Source organism: Scomber scombrus, chromosome 13, assembly GCF_963691925.1.
Source record: "Scomber scombrus chromosome 13, fScoSco1.1, whole genome shotgun sequence".
Classification (NCBI taxonomy): Eukaryota; Metazoa; Chordata; class Actinopteri; order Scombriformes; family Scombridae; genus Scomber; species Scomber scombrus.
The window spans coordinates 8,572,237-8,588,890 of NC_084982.1; the positions used below are offsets into that span (position 1 = coordinate 8,572,237).

The following is a 16,654-nucleotide window of genomic DNA, read 5'->3' on the forward strand; positions in this document are numbered from 1 at the left end:
GCGATGACTGCCATGCAGATCATTTTGGTTTTAGGGATTAAAACCTTTCATGAGACTCAAATGTAACATGTCTTACCAATGTTCTTGTTACTCTGGGTAATGGATAATTTGTTGGAATGACAGAAAAGTAGTTTGGAGCAATTTTTGGTTGATTATCATGATATCTCAAAACCTTGGCAGGGACTAGTATAAGTGAGGGAAATATGCTGTGTGAACCGAGCTGTTAGCTTGGCATTAAACTGAGGCCACAGCAACAGAAGAGATTAGACTTGCACAAAAGAAAATAACTCACATCCAAACAACCTGAGAACAAGCCCTAGTCTTCACCTAAATGTCTAAATTGCAGACTTTCCTCATTGCAACAAATAGAAATTTAACAGCAATTACACAAAACTCCTAGTTCATTGTAAAGACTCAAATTTATGGAAGCTCATTTCCGCCAAGTAAAAAAAATAATTAGATTACAATTAAACATGATGAAAATAAAAATTATGAAACAGCATATCAAATTTCGGCCTAATGTCAAATATGTTTTACATACTGTACATAGTACATACATAGTTTTTTGTTTTTGTTTTTAAATACTTTTTTTTTTACCATCATAAATAGGCTTCCATACAAATTATATTAGATCACATGGAGCAAATAATTCCTCTGCACTGAAATACTCTACATATGTCTTAATTACTGAGAATAAATGGTTTTTCCATATGCACATATATCTCCAAAAAACCAGACAATTTGATTGACATGACAGTGAGCATGTCATTACATTTTTTTTTGTATATGCAGGTGCCTGTTAGTGTGTGCATGTGTAAATGTGTGTGTGTGTGTGTGTGTGTGTGTGTGTGTGTGTGTGTGTGTGTGTGTGTGTGTGTGTGTGTGTGTGTGTGTGTGTGTGTACATGCGCCGGTGCAGAGATGAGACCCAGTCTGTCTGCTGCTCTCTCAGATTGCACCCATGAGAAATCCCAAAATAACAACAAAGAGCCCTCAGTGGGTCGGATGAAAGCCCTGTCACCAACCATTTCAGCACAGAGAGTCTCCTCCCCTACTGTATCTCTGAGTGACACCTCACACATCACATGAAGACAGGAAGGGGAGACAGTCTCCCGCATCTGACCGCAACAAATATTTCCATATGTTAATGAGATTGTTGTTGGCTTTTAACAGGGTCAAATGGCTTGTGGTTCTAAACTGAATAGTTGTTTTCTTGCTATTTCACTGCTGATGTAAACATTCACTGGGGTTCGGTAAAAGTTAAAGCTGGGAGTTATGAGGAATCAGATTGATCATCCTAGCGCTCATTGCATTTTTTTTCTCTTTCTTTAAAAGGAATGGTTTGACATCTTGGGAAATACGCTTTTTTGCCTTCTTTTTAAGAATTAGATGGTGTCTGTGAAGTATGCATGCAGCTATGAGGTGATTAGCTTAGCTTAGCATAGGGGCTTGAAGCAGGGGGAAACAACTAGCCAAAATGTATTAGTGAGTTTTAAAGGTGCTGTATTTTTTTAAACATTGGATAGAGACAGGTTAACAGTTTCAATCTGATTCCAGGCGTTATGCTAAGCTAAGCTAGTTGCTTCTTTGCTGAAGCTCTGTATTTAGCGCACAGAGATAAGAGCGGTATTGCTTTTTTTCTTCTCAATGTCAGGAAGGGGAAAAAAAGCAAATAAGCATATTTGCTTTACTTTGAATGGCCTTAAGTCAACAATTCAAAAAATATATAAATCATCCAAGGCAACAAAGAGAAAAGCAGACATAAATCAATTTAAAATCTCTGCAGAATCACTGTAGCATTAGAGTAGAATGACTGTTTAATTTGCTGATCTGATGCACCAAAAATAAAGCCCCCTCTCTAACAAGAAGCACTCTTTTACACTGTCCCCACTAGCACTTAAATCCACTGTGAAAAAATCCCTCCATGTTCTACTACTGATGTCAGGCCAAAAAAACTACAAACAGTGGAGAAGGACTCCATTGTTATTTCTAACTGGTAGAAGCCCTGAGGTTATTTTTCCTCTGCCTTGAAACAAATCAATGAAGCACAACTCACTTTGAACAATTGCACATTTGCTGAAATCAGATGTGGGTTGAGGAGCCAGCCATCATTGCGCTTATTCTGTTTGTTGACAGAAGAGGACTTTGATAAACAAGCCCGTTCTTTGAAACAGGTGCCCGAGCATGAGTTCAGTTTTGAAAGGCAATTCAGAAAACCGACTGATTAGAGAGTTATTCTGCATGCAACCGTCTATCCTTCCCCAAAGTCACATAGATGCTTTCGGTATAAACAAACTATTTATTTTTCAACTAAGATAACAATACATTTTTAAATGGATATTTGCAGTATTTCAAATACCTCAGCAGTGAAATTGCCTGTTGTCTCTTGTCACATTGATATAAATGTCAACAAACAATATAACTTGATAAAATCAGCCACTGTACGGAGGTTTTGTTTAGCCAACGTTGCCCCCAAGTGGTTACACTAGAAGTTGCAAGTTTACATTACACAGCAATTAACATACTTCAACCAAATCCTCCAAAACTTTGCACCCACTAATATTTAACATATTTTGATTACATCATTTTTGTTAAATGTATGCTCAACTTTCAAGACTAAAAACCGAAAAACTCATGACTTAACTGTGATCTGTTTTTACTGGCTGCTTTACAACAGTAAACACAACATGCAGTCCACTCAGTTCACAAACTCGGCTTATCCTCACTATCAACATATGGAAGTGTTTTCAAATTGCTATCTACTAGCAGCAAATGGTCTTAAATCAGTCATTTTAATATCAAAGCACTTAACACTAGAATGATGATTACTTGCAGGTGGATATCCATGCTGCTTGTCAAGACTGCATTTGAAGAAAATGACTGAGCTCTTATCCGACACGTACAGTACAGCCAGTGTTCAATAGGCAAGATCACATTACAGAAGATTACTTTAGAGTTTCAGCAATTTTCCCAAATTACACTGGCCTTTGGTCTCTGGTAAACTTGATTGACTTGAATGGTTTTCATTAGAAAGCCTCGCAGAGGCTTTACTGTTGATGTTCGTACACAAAAGTTGAGGCATTCAAGGGTGAGCGAGTGCAGCTGGGACACTGGAAGTGAACGGATATGCAAATCCTTTCATGGAAATGCTTCATCATGTTTTAAGGGAACGCAGACTCTGCTATTGGAATTGTGATGCTCGTCTGTAGTTCACAAGCCTGACATTCTCCTCCTTCACAACCATTTTGTGTCACTTAATTGTCCTTAAACAGAACTGATCAGTAATGCAGCTTGTATGAAGCACTGAATTTACTGAATTAGTGCAGGCTTTCAGATTCAGCATGGCAGGGAAGTATTGCAAATATATAGTGTTTTGATGCATTCAGTGTGCGTTCACAATAAAACAAACCTTATGTGATTTACACTCAGTGTCATATTTGAACTTCAGTCCACCCTCCCTCTGTCTCTTCCCATCGAAAGAAAAAAATCTGGGTAATGGAAATCAGTTTGATGTCACAAAAAGCCTGAGCCCAGACTGACAAGAAAATAGCCATGAATAACATGACCACCCTTATTACCCTACTAGGAAAATACTTAGAGAGGGATCCAAAATGAAGAGTAATCCGGATACACTTTCAGTGTCACAAGGAATAAAAGCTATTCTGGCCAGAGATATTACCACATTCCCATCAGCTGTTTGACTGCTTTGCCTCAAAACTGAAATGTAGAGGTTTATCTGGATGGAATTAAGGAATGGTGTCATATGCTTGTATGCATTAAGAGATTATGCTCACCAACCAAATGCATAAAGCACAAATGATTAATCTACCTGGCAACATATACCTTAATTTTGATAGTTTATGCTTGTCACTCCGTGTTAAACAATCTTTACATCTAGCTGTCACAAGACTAAAATACAGTTTAACTGGACAGAGTTTCTAAATGTTTTCTGGAGAGATCTGCAGGTTTTTGATGCCATCTTGAGGAGCTTTACTGACATGGCATGAAACTAAAGCACTGCACAGCATGCAGGTCTTTCAACTGCAGAAGAGATATTCGGGTTACATTTCCAGAATATGAACAGAGCTACATCTACCATGAGAAAAACAGTCACAAGCATGTTGAATAGATTCCTGTCACAGGATGAGAAGTCAGAGATTTGATTATCCTCTGACATTATCTTATCCTATGACAGTTATTCATAGACCACTTTCATTTTTTAAATTATGTACTGATAAGACACAATGTGAGAGGATATGAAATTAGAGTTTGATAATTGTTAACAAAAACAGTAATAATTGTGATCATGATGGTCAGGGAAAGGACAAAGCTTAAATGGCACTTATAGGGTTACAAGGGTTGTACCAGTTTGTCATGGTGGAAGGGTAACCTTGTTAATACTATTATCTAATTATTTGTTATTGTAGGCTATATAACTATTGATTATTAAGATTGATGACTATCATTGCAGTATTATTATTAATGATGCATTTTATTGAATGTGTCCTTTTTTCTTTAATTTATGTAAATTTTTCAAAAAAAGTCTATTGAAAAAGTAAACTTAGAAAAATGTACTGAAGCCATCATGCAAGACAGAGATGAATGCTCCACCCAAGCCGCAAAGGATGTTTGACAGGAACCCTTTGAAGAAGGCCACCTCATCACTGGCAGTTTTCCTCTATCACTCTAAAGTGAAGTGTACATGAAGTCATGTCTGCTGGGGAGATATAAAAATTACATCTACGTACTACAGAGATAATGCTACTTAAAAGTGATTATTTTTTCTTTAATCATCTTAGCCCCATTGCATCCAGATTGCATCATCATATGACATCTCACAGTGTTAAAGAGGCAGGATTCATGCTCTGGACACAGCCGACACCCAGCTGACCAACAGTGTGAGGTTTGCTGTTTACAACAACAGTCTGATAGTGAGGTAGACTATCCACATAACAGATATGGTATCATCATTCATCTTCTGGGGCTGTCTGCTTGTGTTTCCGACTCATTTTCTGCACTTCCCTGTTTTAAAGATGCCAAAATAGGCAGTCCAGCTGAGTAGTGTGAAATCCCCTGTAGATACAATGAGGCCCTGTTAAAGATGCATCCAATCGGACCAGAATCTCGTTTTTGAGCAGTCTGTTACCTCTAAGAGCTTCCTCATCTGGTGAGATTTAGGGAAAGGGATGCAGAGATGTAACAGAAAGTTGCAGAGACAGCAGTGCCACAAGTGTTCATCCAAGTGTTCCCTTTAAGAGGATCTGTGCTTCCCTTAAAGTAAAGGGCTTGGGTGGGGAAGTATGTGGATGCCATTGGCTAGATTTCTGTGCCAAAAACATGAACTTGTTCTTTGTTTTTTGGATGCACAAACATCTTTCTACAACACTCTTGTACTGCTTTTAAGCACTGATTTGTCTGCTGGAACTAATGAGGATTAGGTTGAAGGAGAAAGTGCATTTCACATAATATAGACCTGCCAAAGGATGACTACAGAAGCAACCACAGATCTCAGGTTTGCGTGCAGATGCTGCCGTTTCTCAAGTGTCAACAACTCGGTTGTGTATTAGCAGACAAGGATACAAACAGCTTCACCACACCATTGTGAAAAGTATTATGACACGCTTATCAGCACTACTTCCTGCAGCTGGTGGAAACAGGTGCATGTACTGTATGTATAACTTCTGTGGGTGACATATCATTTCCATCACTTCAGTTACTGGTAGTGATGGCCCACATAATAAATAAAAACTTAGTCTATATAATTATAGATTAAACACCCAATGGAATATAAAATAGTTAAAATGATCTCACACACAAATGCATAGATGAAAATAAAAACCTTGTTTATTTTGCACATACTTGTACTATAATTTGTAGTACATGACCATGGCAATGTAACTTTTCACCACACATTCTAGTTGTATAATGATGCATATGAAAAATCAAGATGCTTTTTTAGATCATTTTTGTTTGGGAGATATTTCCATCAAGAGTTTCTGAAGACCAAAAAAAAAAAAGGAAAAAGGAATACTGGACTTCATCGCAACAACTTAAAAGAGAAGAAGTTAATGTAGTGTTTATGATGCCTTCACATGTTCAGAAACAATCAATTGTGTGTAATTGGTGCATCACTATTTTTACTTTAGAAAATTACCTCAATATATTTTCCACCACTGATCAATAACACCAAAAACTACAGTGATCTGCCATAATCAACTGAATAAAAAACATTTTCAAATGCATGATTCCCCTGCTGCTACATTTTAACAGCAATAACAGCATCTAGAAAGTTCTTAGTGTGAATTACACATGTGTCCCCAAATCCATGTTTGTTCAGCAAGTCTGCATACTGGCTCTCTGTCCTTTCCAGTCCCTCAGTCTGGGCCAGCATGTTAAGAGACTGCAGAGTAGAGTAGGCTGTCTGTCCATCCAACATGGTCTCAGCTATTAGCACTGCACATCCTATGGCCCAACACAAGAGATTGTTCTGGTGCTTAGTGTATCGGACAACTTTACAATGGCTTATTATACACCATTAAAAATAACACTATTTAATTCAATGACAATATCGTCTTGTGCATGTCTTTGTCGATTAGCAAAAAAAAGGGTAGTGCTGAACACTTATTGATTTACATACTTTAGTGACTCACTTCATCATAAGAACAGTTCTGACTTTAGCTTTTGTTTTTTGCAAATGTTACCAACAATATATATCACAAGACCCTGTATATAGTCCTGCAGAGAGTGTTGTCAGTCACACTTTGATGCAGAGCATGGCATCCAGGAAGTTGTCTGTATGTCTGACTTGTGCTGTGATGAAACCATGGCTCTCCAAAAGCAGACTGTATTCTGTCGCGCCCCTCTGTTTCCCCACGCTCATACTGAGGGCCTGGAGCAGCCCACGACTCGGGCCCCTTCTGTCTTCATCCAGGAAGATCTCACTCAGCAGGATTCCGCAGCCTGGCGGCATGGTGCAAGTGCATGATGTGTATGCATATTTTTAGAGAACAATATTGTACTAGTGCTCTTGTACTCCAATATCTCCTTGCATTTATTTGTCTTACAGCAAAAAATAAGGCTCAAGAAGAGCAAGAAAACTACTATCAGGCTTTTTTGAACTTGCCATACTCTTGCAATATGTTGTTTTACATGTTGTTACAGTGCAATCATTTTCAGCCTGTAAACAAATCAGTTTCAAAAGAGTTCTACAAAGGTCTAATAGTGTGCAGGTTTGCACTGAAACTTAATCAAACAAAATCTGATATAAAACAAACCTTCCCTATAGCAAAAGATCTAATCAGTGAAATCACTAGCCGCAGTTTTACTAAACTTGAGTTGCAGTGGGAACTGAAATTATTAACACTGATCAAACGTGTAGTAAATAAAGATGAAAAGATTGAAATAGCGGTGTGAAATTTACCTGGTGTAGATGCATCTGCGATTTTGTTCAACAGGATGTGCACTTTCTCATCAGGCCAGTCATGGAGAATTCTTGCAAGGATGTACAAGTCAGCTTTAGGTAACTCGTCTTTGAAGAAGTCTCCTGCTCATACAGTGAGGACAAAGTCATGAGTTATGGTCATAGATAGAGTGGCTGTACATTAACATTTATAACTGACATCCAAGAACAACTGAATAAGCTAAATACACAGCATCGGCCACCAACACCAGCAGTCATGACAGTATTTTAGAGTGGATACACAAACTGACCTGCTACAAATGATACCCTGTTGTCTGTGTGCAGCGGATGGAAATGTTCACTCATTTCAACAACAGCTGGCAAGTCAAACACCGTCACAGACAAGCCAGGATGGGCTTTAGTAAACTCATAAGCCATTGCACCTGTGCATCCTGGGGAAAAAACAGAAAGATAAAATGCAGAATTAGGTTGGTTTTTTTTTGTTTTTTTTTAATCTAAGAAAATTAGTTTTTACATTTACCTTCTAACTATCCTTACCTCCAAGGTCACAGGCAGTTTTGAAACGAGAGAGGTCAAAAGCTGTTGCTATAGCTTTTCCTGTAACTTTAGCGATGCTGTGCATGGCATTCATGAATCTCAGTTTGATCTCTTGACTGTTGTAGAAAGTATCCTGTAAATAGAGAAAAATGATGAGAGAAACCAGAAAATAACATCTGTAAAAAAAATGTCATCATGATCTTGACCACATTTTACCAAATCTAAGGCCAAACCTGGAGATAATCACCTGAAACACATCCTTAGACTTCTTGCCGAAAGCCTTCTCATGCTGGTTACTTCCCTCCCTCACAGCACTCTCCAGGTGGGAGAAAAGAGGCCACACAGTGTTGTTACAGTGCTGGATGTAGCCATGCAGAGAAAAAGGAGCATCTGACCGTAAAAAACGCTTTGCCAAGTCGGTGTTCTTGTACACTGGCCTCTGGTATTCTGGGGGTGAAGACAACATGTAAGAGATTTATTTTAAGTGAAGCATTTAATGCCTCATCTTGTAATTATCAGCCGAGTGCTGACTAACTTCTCTCTTTGCTCTTCAACAGTCCCAGAGAAACACAAGCCTCAAGCAGGCATTCAGTCCCTTTTTCAGAGGCTTTGATCTCCTGGGCCACCTGTGCTGCATCCAGCCCTGGCTGGCTCTGTAGCAGGTCGAACACACACATCTCGGATGCGGTAAACAGTGCCTGGAACATTTTTGGAAATAAAAGCAGAGTACAGTTTAGTTTGTTTAAAAATGATAAAATCAAGTTTATCTTTATTATTTTGATGATATCACACAACAAAACCAGGTACTGGGATCTTGAAACACATACAAAATGATAAAAACATTGTTTAAAAAAAATGTTCCTCTACAGTTTCAAAGCAGTGTACTATCCTGTAGAAAAAACATCAAAATAGACCATTTTTATGAGTCTTTAGTATAGCTAAAATGTTTCTTTCCTGTAGAAATCAACTACAACATGAACATTAATATTTTGCAATCACAGTTTATTCCTAATTACCTTTGAGGCTTTGAATCCATCCATCAGTTCAATGATTCGCTGCAACTCCTCTTTCTTAGGTCCACTGTCCTCAGGCTCTGTCAAATTATGCCCAATCATGTGCCCTCTGCTGGTTGTTGGTGGTAACTTTGTATTCTCAGAGTCTCTGAGCTCAGTCTCTGCGTCATCTGTGTGTTTAGACAAGCTGTTGACCAATGTCCAGGAACTCTCACCCACTTCACTTTCAGTGTCTTTCCGTTTGACCTATAAAAAGAGAGAACCTCTTACAGATGGGGAAAAAACGGTACCAAAATTGTGCTCTTTGGGTGAGAAGTACAAACCTTATGGATGGGACTGTCCGAAGGGCTGCTCTGGGTGCCGTTTGTTTGACTGGCAGAGGGACTTTTGGGTCTGGGGCCGGATGAGGAGCTATGTTTGGATAAAGCTGGCAGGTTGGGTGAGGGTTGAGTGAGTATCAAATGAGTGCCGTTGTTGTGGACAGACCCACTTTCCAGCTCCAAGCGGTTGTAAATCATGTCAAGCTGCTTGCAAAAGTGGTTAAGAGGGAAACCCACAACATTGAGGAAGTCCCCGTGGACGTACTCCACCAGCATGCCGCCAAGAGCTTGAATACCGTAACCGCCGGCCTTGTCCCTGACACACACAGAAAAAACTTTCACTTACACAACAACATACAGACTGAGATTAATAAAAAATACTTGCATGTATGATAAACCCTTCAAATGCAAAGCAAATCAAACAACACACACTTGCTGACCCGACTTCAGTTTTTCTATCTTGCTGACACAGTCGCTTCATGTCAAACAGGACAAGACAAACAAGGCTGGAATAAAACTGTGGTATCAAAGTCCAACAAGGGACAAGTCCAGAGAGCTCACATCCAGTGAACACCAAAGGAAATCAATAGTTCTTACATATGTGCAAGCTCAAGCCTTCATACTCACATGGGTTCACCACTATTGATGTACTCCCACAGCATATCTTCTGAGAGATCAGCAAACTTCACCTTTGTTTCTTCATAGAAGTGTACTAGCTGGTAATCCACCTCATCGTCTGGGGTACAGGGGAGTTTAGAAATGAAATGTGTCCACTCATGGAAGCACAACATTACAGTGTAAACGATCCATTGCTTTATCAAATTTCAACAGAAAGCCAACTGCAACAATTATTTACTTACTTTCTTTCTCATGGCAGAGGATGATAGCTACACCTGTGAAGACACTGTGCTCTTTACCACTCAAGCTGGAGCAGGAAAAAGGAAGTTAGAAGAGATAAATTGTAAACAACGCTGTGACTGTTTTACTCCTGTTATGTAATGACACAACATAAAATTATACTGACCTTGACAGCATCCTGTAAGCATCTTGCTTGTCCACTGGCTTCTCCAGAATCATGCCATCTACAGTCTGTAGAAATAAAAAAAAACATTAGCAAGAAGAGGAGAATATACAGTATATTGCAGTCAGTAAGTAAGCTTCCTCTTCTTACCACAATAGTGTCTGCTCCAATTACTATGTCGGGAGTCTTCAGGTGTTTCTAAAACAAATTAAAACAAAATATGTTATCAATATGCCACTCTACAAGAAAAGTACACTGTATAGTCGTATAAAAAGTAGATTAACTCACAAAGGGCATCCTCCTGGCCACCTCCAGGGCCTTCTGCTTGGCTGTCTCAACAGCATACTCATGAGGTGCTTTGAACAGACCCTTGTCAAGTGTTTCTTTAAACCAAGATGGTACCAACTCAAACCGTAAGCCCTGACATGTAGGAGAGCACACAGGAATAATAAAACATTCATCGTATTGATATCATCATTCAATGCAAGAGATGTGGCAAAGCATTCATCATACATTCAGACCAAGGATCTGAAAATGTACTGGTAGGTCTCCTAATTAACACTGATGCCCAGAAACCCCTTTAAAGGTGAAGGTGTAGACTCCCTAGGACCAGGTGCAGTAGATAGGAACACTACTTTTTAGGATGTGCATTCCTCTATACTAGTTACCAGCACTACAGCACTGAAATTAACTGCTAAATTAATTATTGCGTTCACTTATTGTTTAACTGATTTAGTGTGCTACTTTTTCTATTACTTTCACAACTGGTTATGCAATACGTAATGTTATGTTTTTGCAATAATTCAAGCCATATTTCAAAGTAGGATTTGCAAAGAAACACGTCTGATTTGTGTAGTAACATGTATGATCCAATCATATTTTTCCAAGTCAGAAAACAAAAGTAATTTATAGTCAGATTTACAGCTGTCCTAATGCTGCAGTCATAAGGTTTTCATGAAAGTGGACCACGTCGGACACATACCGCATTGCTGAGAATCTCCTGTCTCCTAGGAGAAGCACTGGCCAGCACAACCAGTTTACCGGCAAGCTTAGAAATGACAGGGTTCAGCACCATGGTGGTCTTCTTGTCTTACTGCCCTTAAGGTGATGAACAGAGTTAAACATTACAGATGTGGCCTAGTTCGAGTCAAAAGTTCAGGAGTAAGAAATCAGATGACTGTAGGTGTTCCAATGCATACTGTCATTGAGGATAGGTCCATATAGTGTGTATATGATGAGATTATGACTTGATTAGATGATCAACATAACATTGAATTTGTTAATCAATCATTTATCAAGGAAAGGTGCCAAACATTCACTAAGTCCTGCTTCTCAAATGTGAAGATTTACAGCTTTTCTCTGTTTTACATCATTGTTAATTGAATATATTTTGGGATTTGAACTGTTGGTTGTACAAAACAATTCTCACTTTGGGCTCTAATAGTGTGTTAGACATTTATTTCTATCTTCAAAAAAATAATTGCCAGGTTAACCTATAATAAACATAATTAAAAGGTAAATGCTACACTAAGCCCATATTTCTCATACATGTGATACAATACTGATTTAAAAGAACATACTGTGTTGCTGTACGTATAGTAGAGACATTTCCATTGACTATAGAGACATGGCAGCGTTATTGACTGATAAGGGGCGTCTTTGAAAGTAGCTAAGGTTAAACACGTAACGTTATATTATATAACCACATAACTAATAATTTAACAGACATAGCACATACCTCTGCTGTCCTTCTAAACGTCATGTTAACTTAGTGTAAGCTAAGTCAGTAACTTTGGTTGTTTTGTGGACTTAATGTCCTGAACAAGCTCCTGTACGAATATGTTAACGAAACACTACTGTAAAGACCTCGTTCTGCCAGTTCACCCCCAACAGCATGAACACAATCACTTTAAAAACATTTCTTTCATGGTCGGAACATTACATTTTATACAGTAAACATGCAGAATACCGCTTGACTTACCTGCACAATTCAGGAAACGGCGAGCGGACGGATTGCTACGACAACCAGCGTGACAGCACATACGTGATGACGTTTTATACAGTGGGCGGATCCACCAATCGGAGACGGAAGAGGATCATGTGGTCCACGTGTGGCGGGTGTATAGTGGGTGCATAATGTCAGACAATAACCATAACCATAACAAAGATGACAGAAATAGTACTTTGTCTTTATTTGATCTCGTTATCTCTGAACTACTAAGGCGCAACATTGTTATTATTACATTATCATTATTGCACGCTGCATATACGCTACTGCTTTACTCCTGGTCAATATATTCTGTATGCTACATTACATCCCATTCTCTTCTACTTAAAATCTAAACCTGTAGCAGCTCTTCTCACTTAAAATATGTACATCTGATTATTTTTTAGTTGAAAAAAAAAGAAACCAAATGAGTGAAACCAAAATAATGAGAAGAAGAACATGAAACAAGGTCAACTATGTCCACAGATTATTTCCCAAGACGTTAATATAAACAATATTGCAATTAAATCAGCTATAGCTTTGGCCAAAGAAGACTTATGTAATGTACACATTATATCACAGTTTGATACACAAGCTACATTTTGTCAAAATAATCTCGTGAATGGTTGTGACAAATAAAAAAAAAAAGCTGAAGTACAAGTATTTTGACATATGTCATAAGAGATTGGCACATTCAGAAAAGTCCTTCACACACACACACACACACTTTCTCTCTCACACTTCCTTTCACACGTTTTTTGTTGCTCTCATTCCCTCTTTCTATGCTTTGCTGTGCTGCAGCATCAAACACACCTTGCTGTTGTCAGTGTCTCAACCTCTCACAGCTTCGCTTGCAGAGTACAGGTTCTCTTTACACTCCATCTTCATTGAATCTGCACTACTCAGGCTGTGCAAATTCATTATCTGCCTCAACTTCTGTCTGAATTCCTTAGAAGCAAAGTAGTAAATAAACGGATCAAGGCAGCTATTCAAACAGCTACAACAGAGAGAGAGTTTGTAGGCCATGTAGAGAGACTTCCCATGGAAGAGTTTAAGCACAGTGTGAGCAAAGAGGAGGATGTTGTTAGGAGCAAAACAGAGGGTGAAAACCAGGAGAACCATGAAGGCCAGACGTATCGCTCTCGCTTTCTGGGCATTCTTGGAATCCCTGGCCAGTTTACGTATGACACTGACATAGCAGAATATTGTGACACAGAAAGGGAAGAGGAAGAGGACAAACACCATGCTGAAGACAAAGGTCGCCCATGCCATCTTGTTTGGGAGCATGTCTTTCTTCAGCACGTCAAAGCATGTGGTAATACGCAGTTCAGGAATGGCAAAGGTCAGGTCTGTGGTCATCAGCGGGTACAGAACGGACAGGACCAAACCCCACATTAAAAGGCAGCTGATGACAGCGATGGACTTCCTCTCCCTGGTCTCTCGGAATAGCATGGGCCTGACGATGCCCAGGTAGCGGTCAATACTAATGGCCATCATGGTGAGGATGGAACAATACATATTGGTGTAGAAGACAAGGGTCAGGACACTGTAGGTGGATACACAGAAAAAGGGTTTATTTAATCACTGCAAAAGCAAAGCAAAATAATGATGAAATGTTTGACATTTTGAGAAATGCATTTTTTGCTTTCTTGCTGAGGGGTAAAATGAGAAGATACAAAGTCTGTGAGAGAATGGTATCAATCGCCTCATCTTGGCAAGAAAGAGAAAAATGTCAAATTATTCCTTTAAGAATGTCCTAAATCTGTGAAAATAAAAAACATAATAGGAGCCAATTTCTCCCAAATTTCAATGAATTCTTGTTGAACACATCCCGTGTTATTACTTTCAGAACTGTCCTGCCAACAAACAATACCTGCACATGTTTGGTCCCAGAACCCAATGGTATCCATGGAGCTGGTAGGCGATCTGGAAGGGGAGGGCAGTGCCGATGGCCAAGTCGGTGAAGGTGAGATTAATCATGAAGATGATAGACGGAGTCTTAGGAGATGTGCGGAAGAGGAGGAGCCACAGGGAAAGACCATTTCCTACTATGTTAATGAAAGTAACTATTACGTAAATGACAGACATGGCGATGCTGACGTTTACATTCTGTAACATGGACAGGGTGGCGTTGTCTAATTTGCTGGAATTCCACGACATGGTTGGAGGAGAGTTGCCTCTGATCACCTGTGGGCCATAGATCAACAAAGGCTTCAGTGAGGCTCATGGTACAATTTATTTTTCTTGCAAAATACTTGGGAGGCATTATTATGCATGTATTATGTACATCTTAGTTTATGCATATCATGATCATTTTGTAATATCTGAATAAGTGAAAAGAAAAACCCATTAGATGACATACACCATTAGAACAAAGAAAAACACCTTGTGAAACGAGTAACACATGATACTCATACAATCTTCCTACTCTTTGCAAGAACGAAACCAGTTGAAGTCATAGGTGTGCAACAGATAGCGTAGAATTCATATCAGGACTCATTGTTCTGTTTTGTTGATTTGCGTGACAGAAGAGCATGTGTTGGGTGGAGTCTTCACACAGGAAAAGGACATGCATTATTTGTGGTAGGATCGCTAACTGTCACTTGTGGTGTTTCATGAGCAATCAGCACGTAAGAATGGTTGTGGGGTAGACTGTAAGTAAAGGTGTTAAAAAAAATAAAACTTACAGATGCTGAAGAAGACAAAACTTAATTCTAGCTTAGTTGCCATGTGGCAGTTAATGCTTCAACACAGGCGAGAAATACAAACGCCCAAACCAACCGATGTAGGGCACATGGTGGTTTAGAGGGAATTACCTCAAACCAAATAAGCAGCAGACACTTTCATTGAACCACTTTACTAGAAGTTATGAATTGAAAATACAGTATGAGGAAATCGATCACCGTCACCCACATTACAGCATTAAATTACTACATATCTATACTTAATATATTGATATGTGATGATTTCACATTTATATTTTCAGTGTGTGCCGTTATCTATTTGAGTATGTCACATTACATCACACTGTACTCATATTGCACCGTAGATGTAAGGCAGACAATCATTTAAGAAGAATGAAAATATTGTCAATAAAAAAAGTAACATATTGTGGTAATTTTTTCCTCTTTTGACTAAAAATACTATGTCACTTCATTGACTGGTCATATTTAAAAAAAACTTTAAAGTTAAAAGTACAGACAATTACAACAAAAAAGTCACTAAAACTAAAACACATAAAATTAATAAATATTGACACATGGTGCATTGTAGGCCCATTTCAATACTAAATCAACTTAAATAATATAAAGTACTGATAAAGCTCAGTAAAAGTCAGTTGAACACTTACCTTTATCAACACAAAGGCAGAACAGAGGGAAGATAACTTCACACACTAGAGTCAGTTGGAGTTTGAGAACAGATATTGACTGATGAGGAAATGGGGTGTGAATACGTTATTGCCAGGGAGAGACAGAGAGAGGAAATGCTACCATGTGACAATATTCATCCTATACCAACTGCAGCAACAGTCACCCTTTAGATTTCGTCTTGGAGATGAGTTGCTTGCAAACAACGTTGAAAGCATATTTACTCATCATGATTAAACGCATGGCTGTACCTCTCACCACGTGGTTCATGAATTATCTCAACAGTCTCTTAACTATAGCTGTAAATGTGGCAAGACTGAACAAATATGGTCTATAAAGAAAAAAAAAAGTAGCAAAATTATTAAAACATTACAAATCTATAGGCTACTCTTGAAGGTCTTTAAGTACATGATGAGGGTTCATTTTTACCCATTATCAGTCATGTTGTTGCTGTGATTGAAATGGAATAGGAATTCCTGTGATGCCTTGTATGAAAATGAAGAAGAATTAAAATCCTAGATAGATCAAACAGAGTAAATTCTATTAAATATATTTTATCAGTGCTAGTGCAACAGCACGATTAGAGAGAGGGAGGGGGGTGGGGGGGGTTGGAGATAAGGTGTCATGGTGTCAATAGGCTCACACTTGCATACATACAGGAAAGTGTTGTTATTCAGTGAAGTGTGAATACCAGATTCATGAGACACTCTTATGCCTCTGACTTCCTGTTGATTGCCAGTTCTGCTTTATGTATCAGGGTGACAGACGCTACGTTGAGTCAGATTTCACCATCATCTGTGATAAGTAAAAAAGATAATATCAACATACCACCTGTTTTCATGTATCACTGTGACTGAACATTTTAAAGGAGAAGAAAGAGAAGGGTTGTATTTAAGATTTGGGTAATGTGTTTCAGTATGACACAAGAAGCAGTTAGACATGAACCCATGAAAGCTGAGATTCAGTTGTAAATTAATTCATTGCTAACT

General features: G+C 38.7%; 2 protein-coding genes across 5 annotated transcripts; both read right to left on the minus strand.

Annotated features, from left to right (window-relative positions):
• Positions 1 to 5,821: 5,821 nt before the first annotated feature.
• On the minus strand, positions 5,822 to 12,364 carry asmtl (acetylserotonin O-methyltransferase-like). 4 transcript variants are annotated; one of them, XM_062431550.1, is made up of 16 exons: positions 12,292 to 12,364; positions 11,293 to 11,408; positions 10,599 to 10,730; positions 10,461 to 10,508; positions 10,314 to 10,378; positions 10,150 to 10,214; positions 9,917 to 10,025; positions 9,293 to 9,605; positions 8,973 to 9,215; positions 8,492 to 8,654; positions 8,204 to 8,403; positions 7,957 to 8,089; positions 7,710 to 7,850; positions 7,420 to 7,542; positions 6,805 to 6,959; positions 6,315 to 6,461 (listed from the first exon to the last, which is right to left on the minus strand). In XM_062431550.1, exons 2-16 carry the CDS (start codon positions 11,383 to 11,385, stop codon positions 6,447 to 6,449), a joined length of 1,998 nt encoding a protein of 665 aa, XP_062287534.1. In that variant the 5' UTR covers positions 11,386 to 11,408; positions 12,292 to 12,364; the 3' UTR covers positions 6,315 to 6,446. The 4 variants fall into 4 exon arrangements, with proteins under 4 accessions (XP_062287532.1, XP_062287534.1, XP_062287533.1 ...); XM_062431549.1 differs by having other exon boundaries at positions 6,325 to 6,461; positions 6,722 to 6,959; XM_062431548.1 differs by lacking the exon at positions 6,805 to 6,959 and having other exon boundaries at positions 5,822 to 6,461.
• A 764-nt stretch (positions 12,365 to 13,128) lies between these two features.
• p2ry8 (P2Y receptor family member 8) lies at positions 13,129 to 16,454 on the minus strand. The gene is made up of 3 exons (XM_062432266.1): positions 16,357 to 16,454; positions 14,171 to 14,484; positions 13,129 to 13,843 (listed from the first exon to the last, which is right to left on the minus strand). Exons 1-3 carry the CDS (start codon positions 16,363 to 16,365, stop codon positions 13,129 to 13,131), a joined length of 1,038 nt encoding a protein of 345 aa, XP_062288250.1. The 5' UTR covers positions 16,366 to 16,454.
• Between the last annotated feature and the right edge of the window lie 200 nt (positions 16,455 to 16,654).

Coding starts and splice junctions, on each gene's coding strand:
- p2ry8 (XM_062432266.1), bottom strand. Junction 13,844..14,170: donor CTGGGACCAAACATGTGCAG/GTATTGTTTGTT, acceptor ATCCACCTACAG/TGTCCTGACCCTTGTCTTCT.
- asmtl (XM_062431548.1), bottom strand. CDS start 11,385: ATGGTGCTGAACCCTGTCATTTCTAAGCTTGCCGGTAAACTGGTTGTG. Junction 9,606..9,916: donor ATCAATAGTGGTGAACCCAT/GTGAGTATGAAG, acceptor TGTGTGTGTCAG/GGACAAGGCCGGCGGTTACG. Junction 7,851..7,956: donor AACTGCCTGTGACCTTGGAG/GTAAGGATAGTT, acceptor TTTTTTCCCCAG/GATGCACAGGTGCAATGGCT.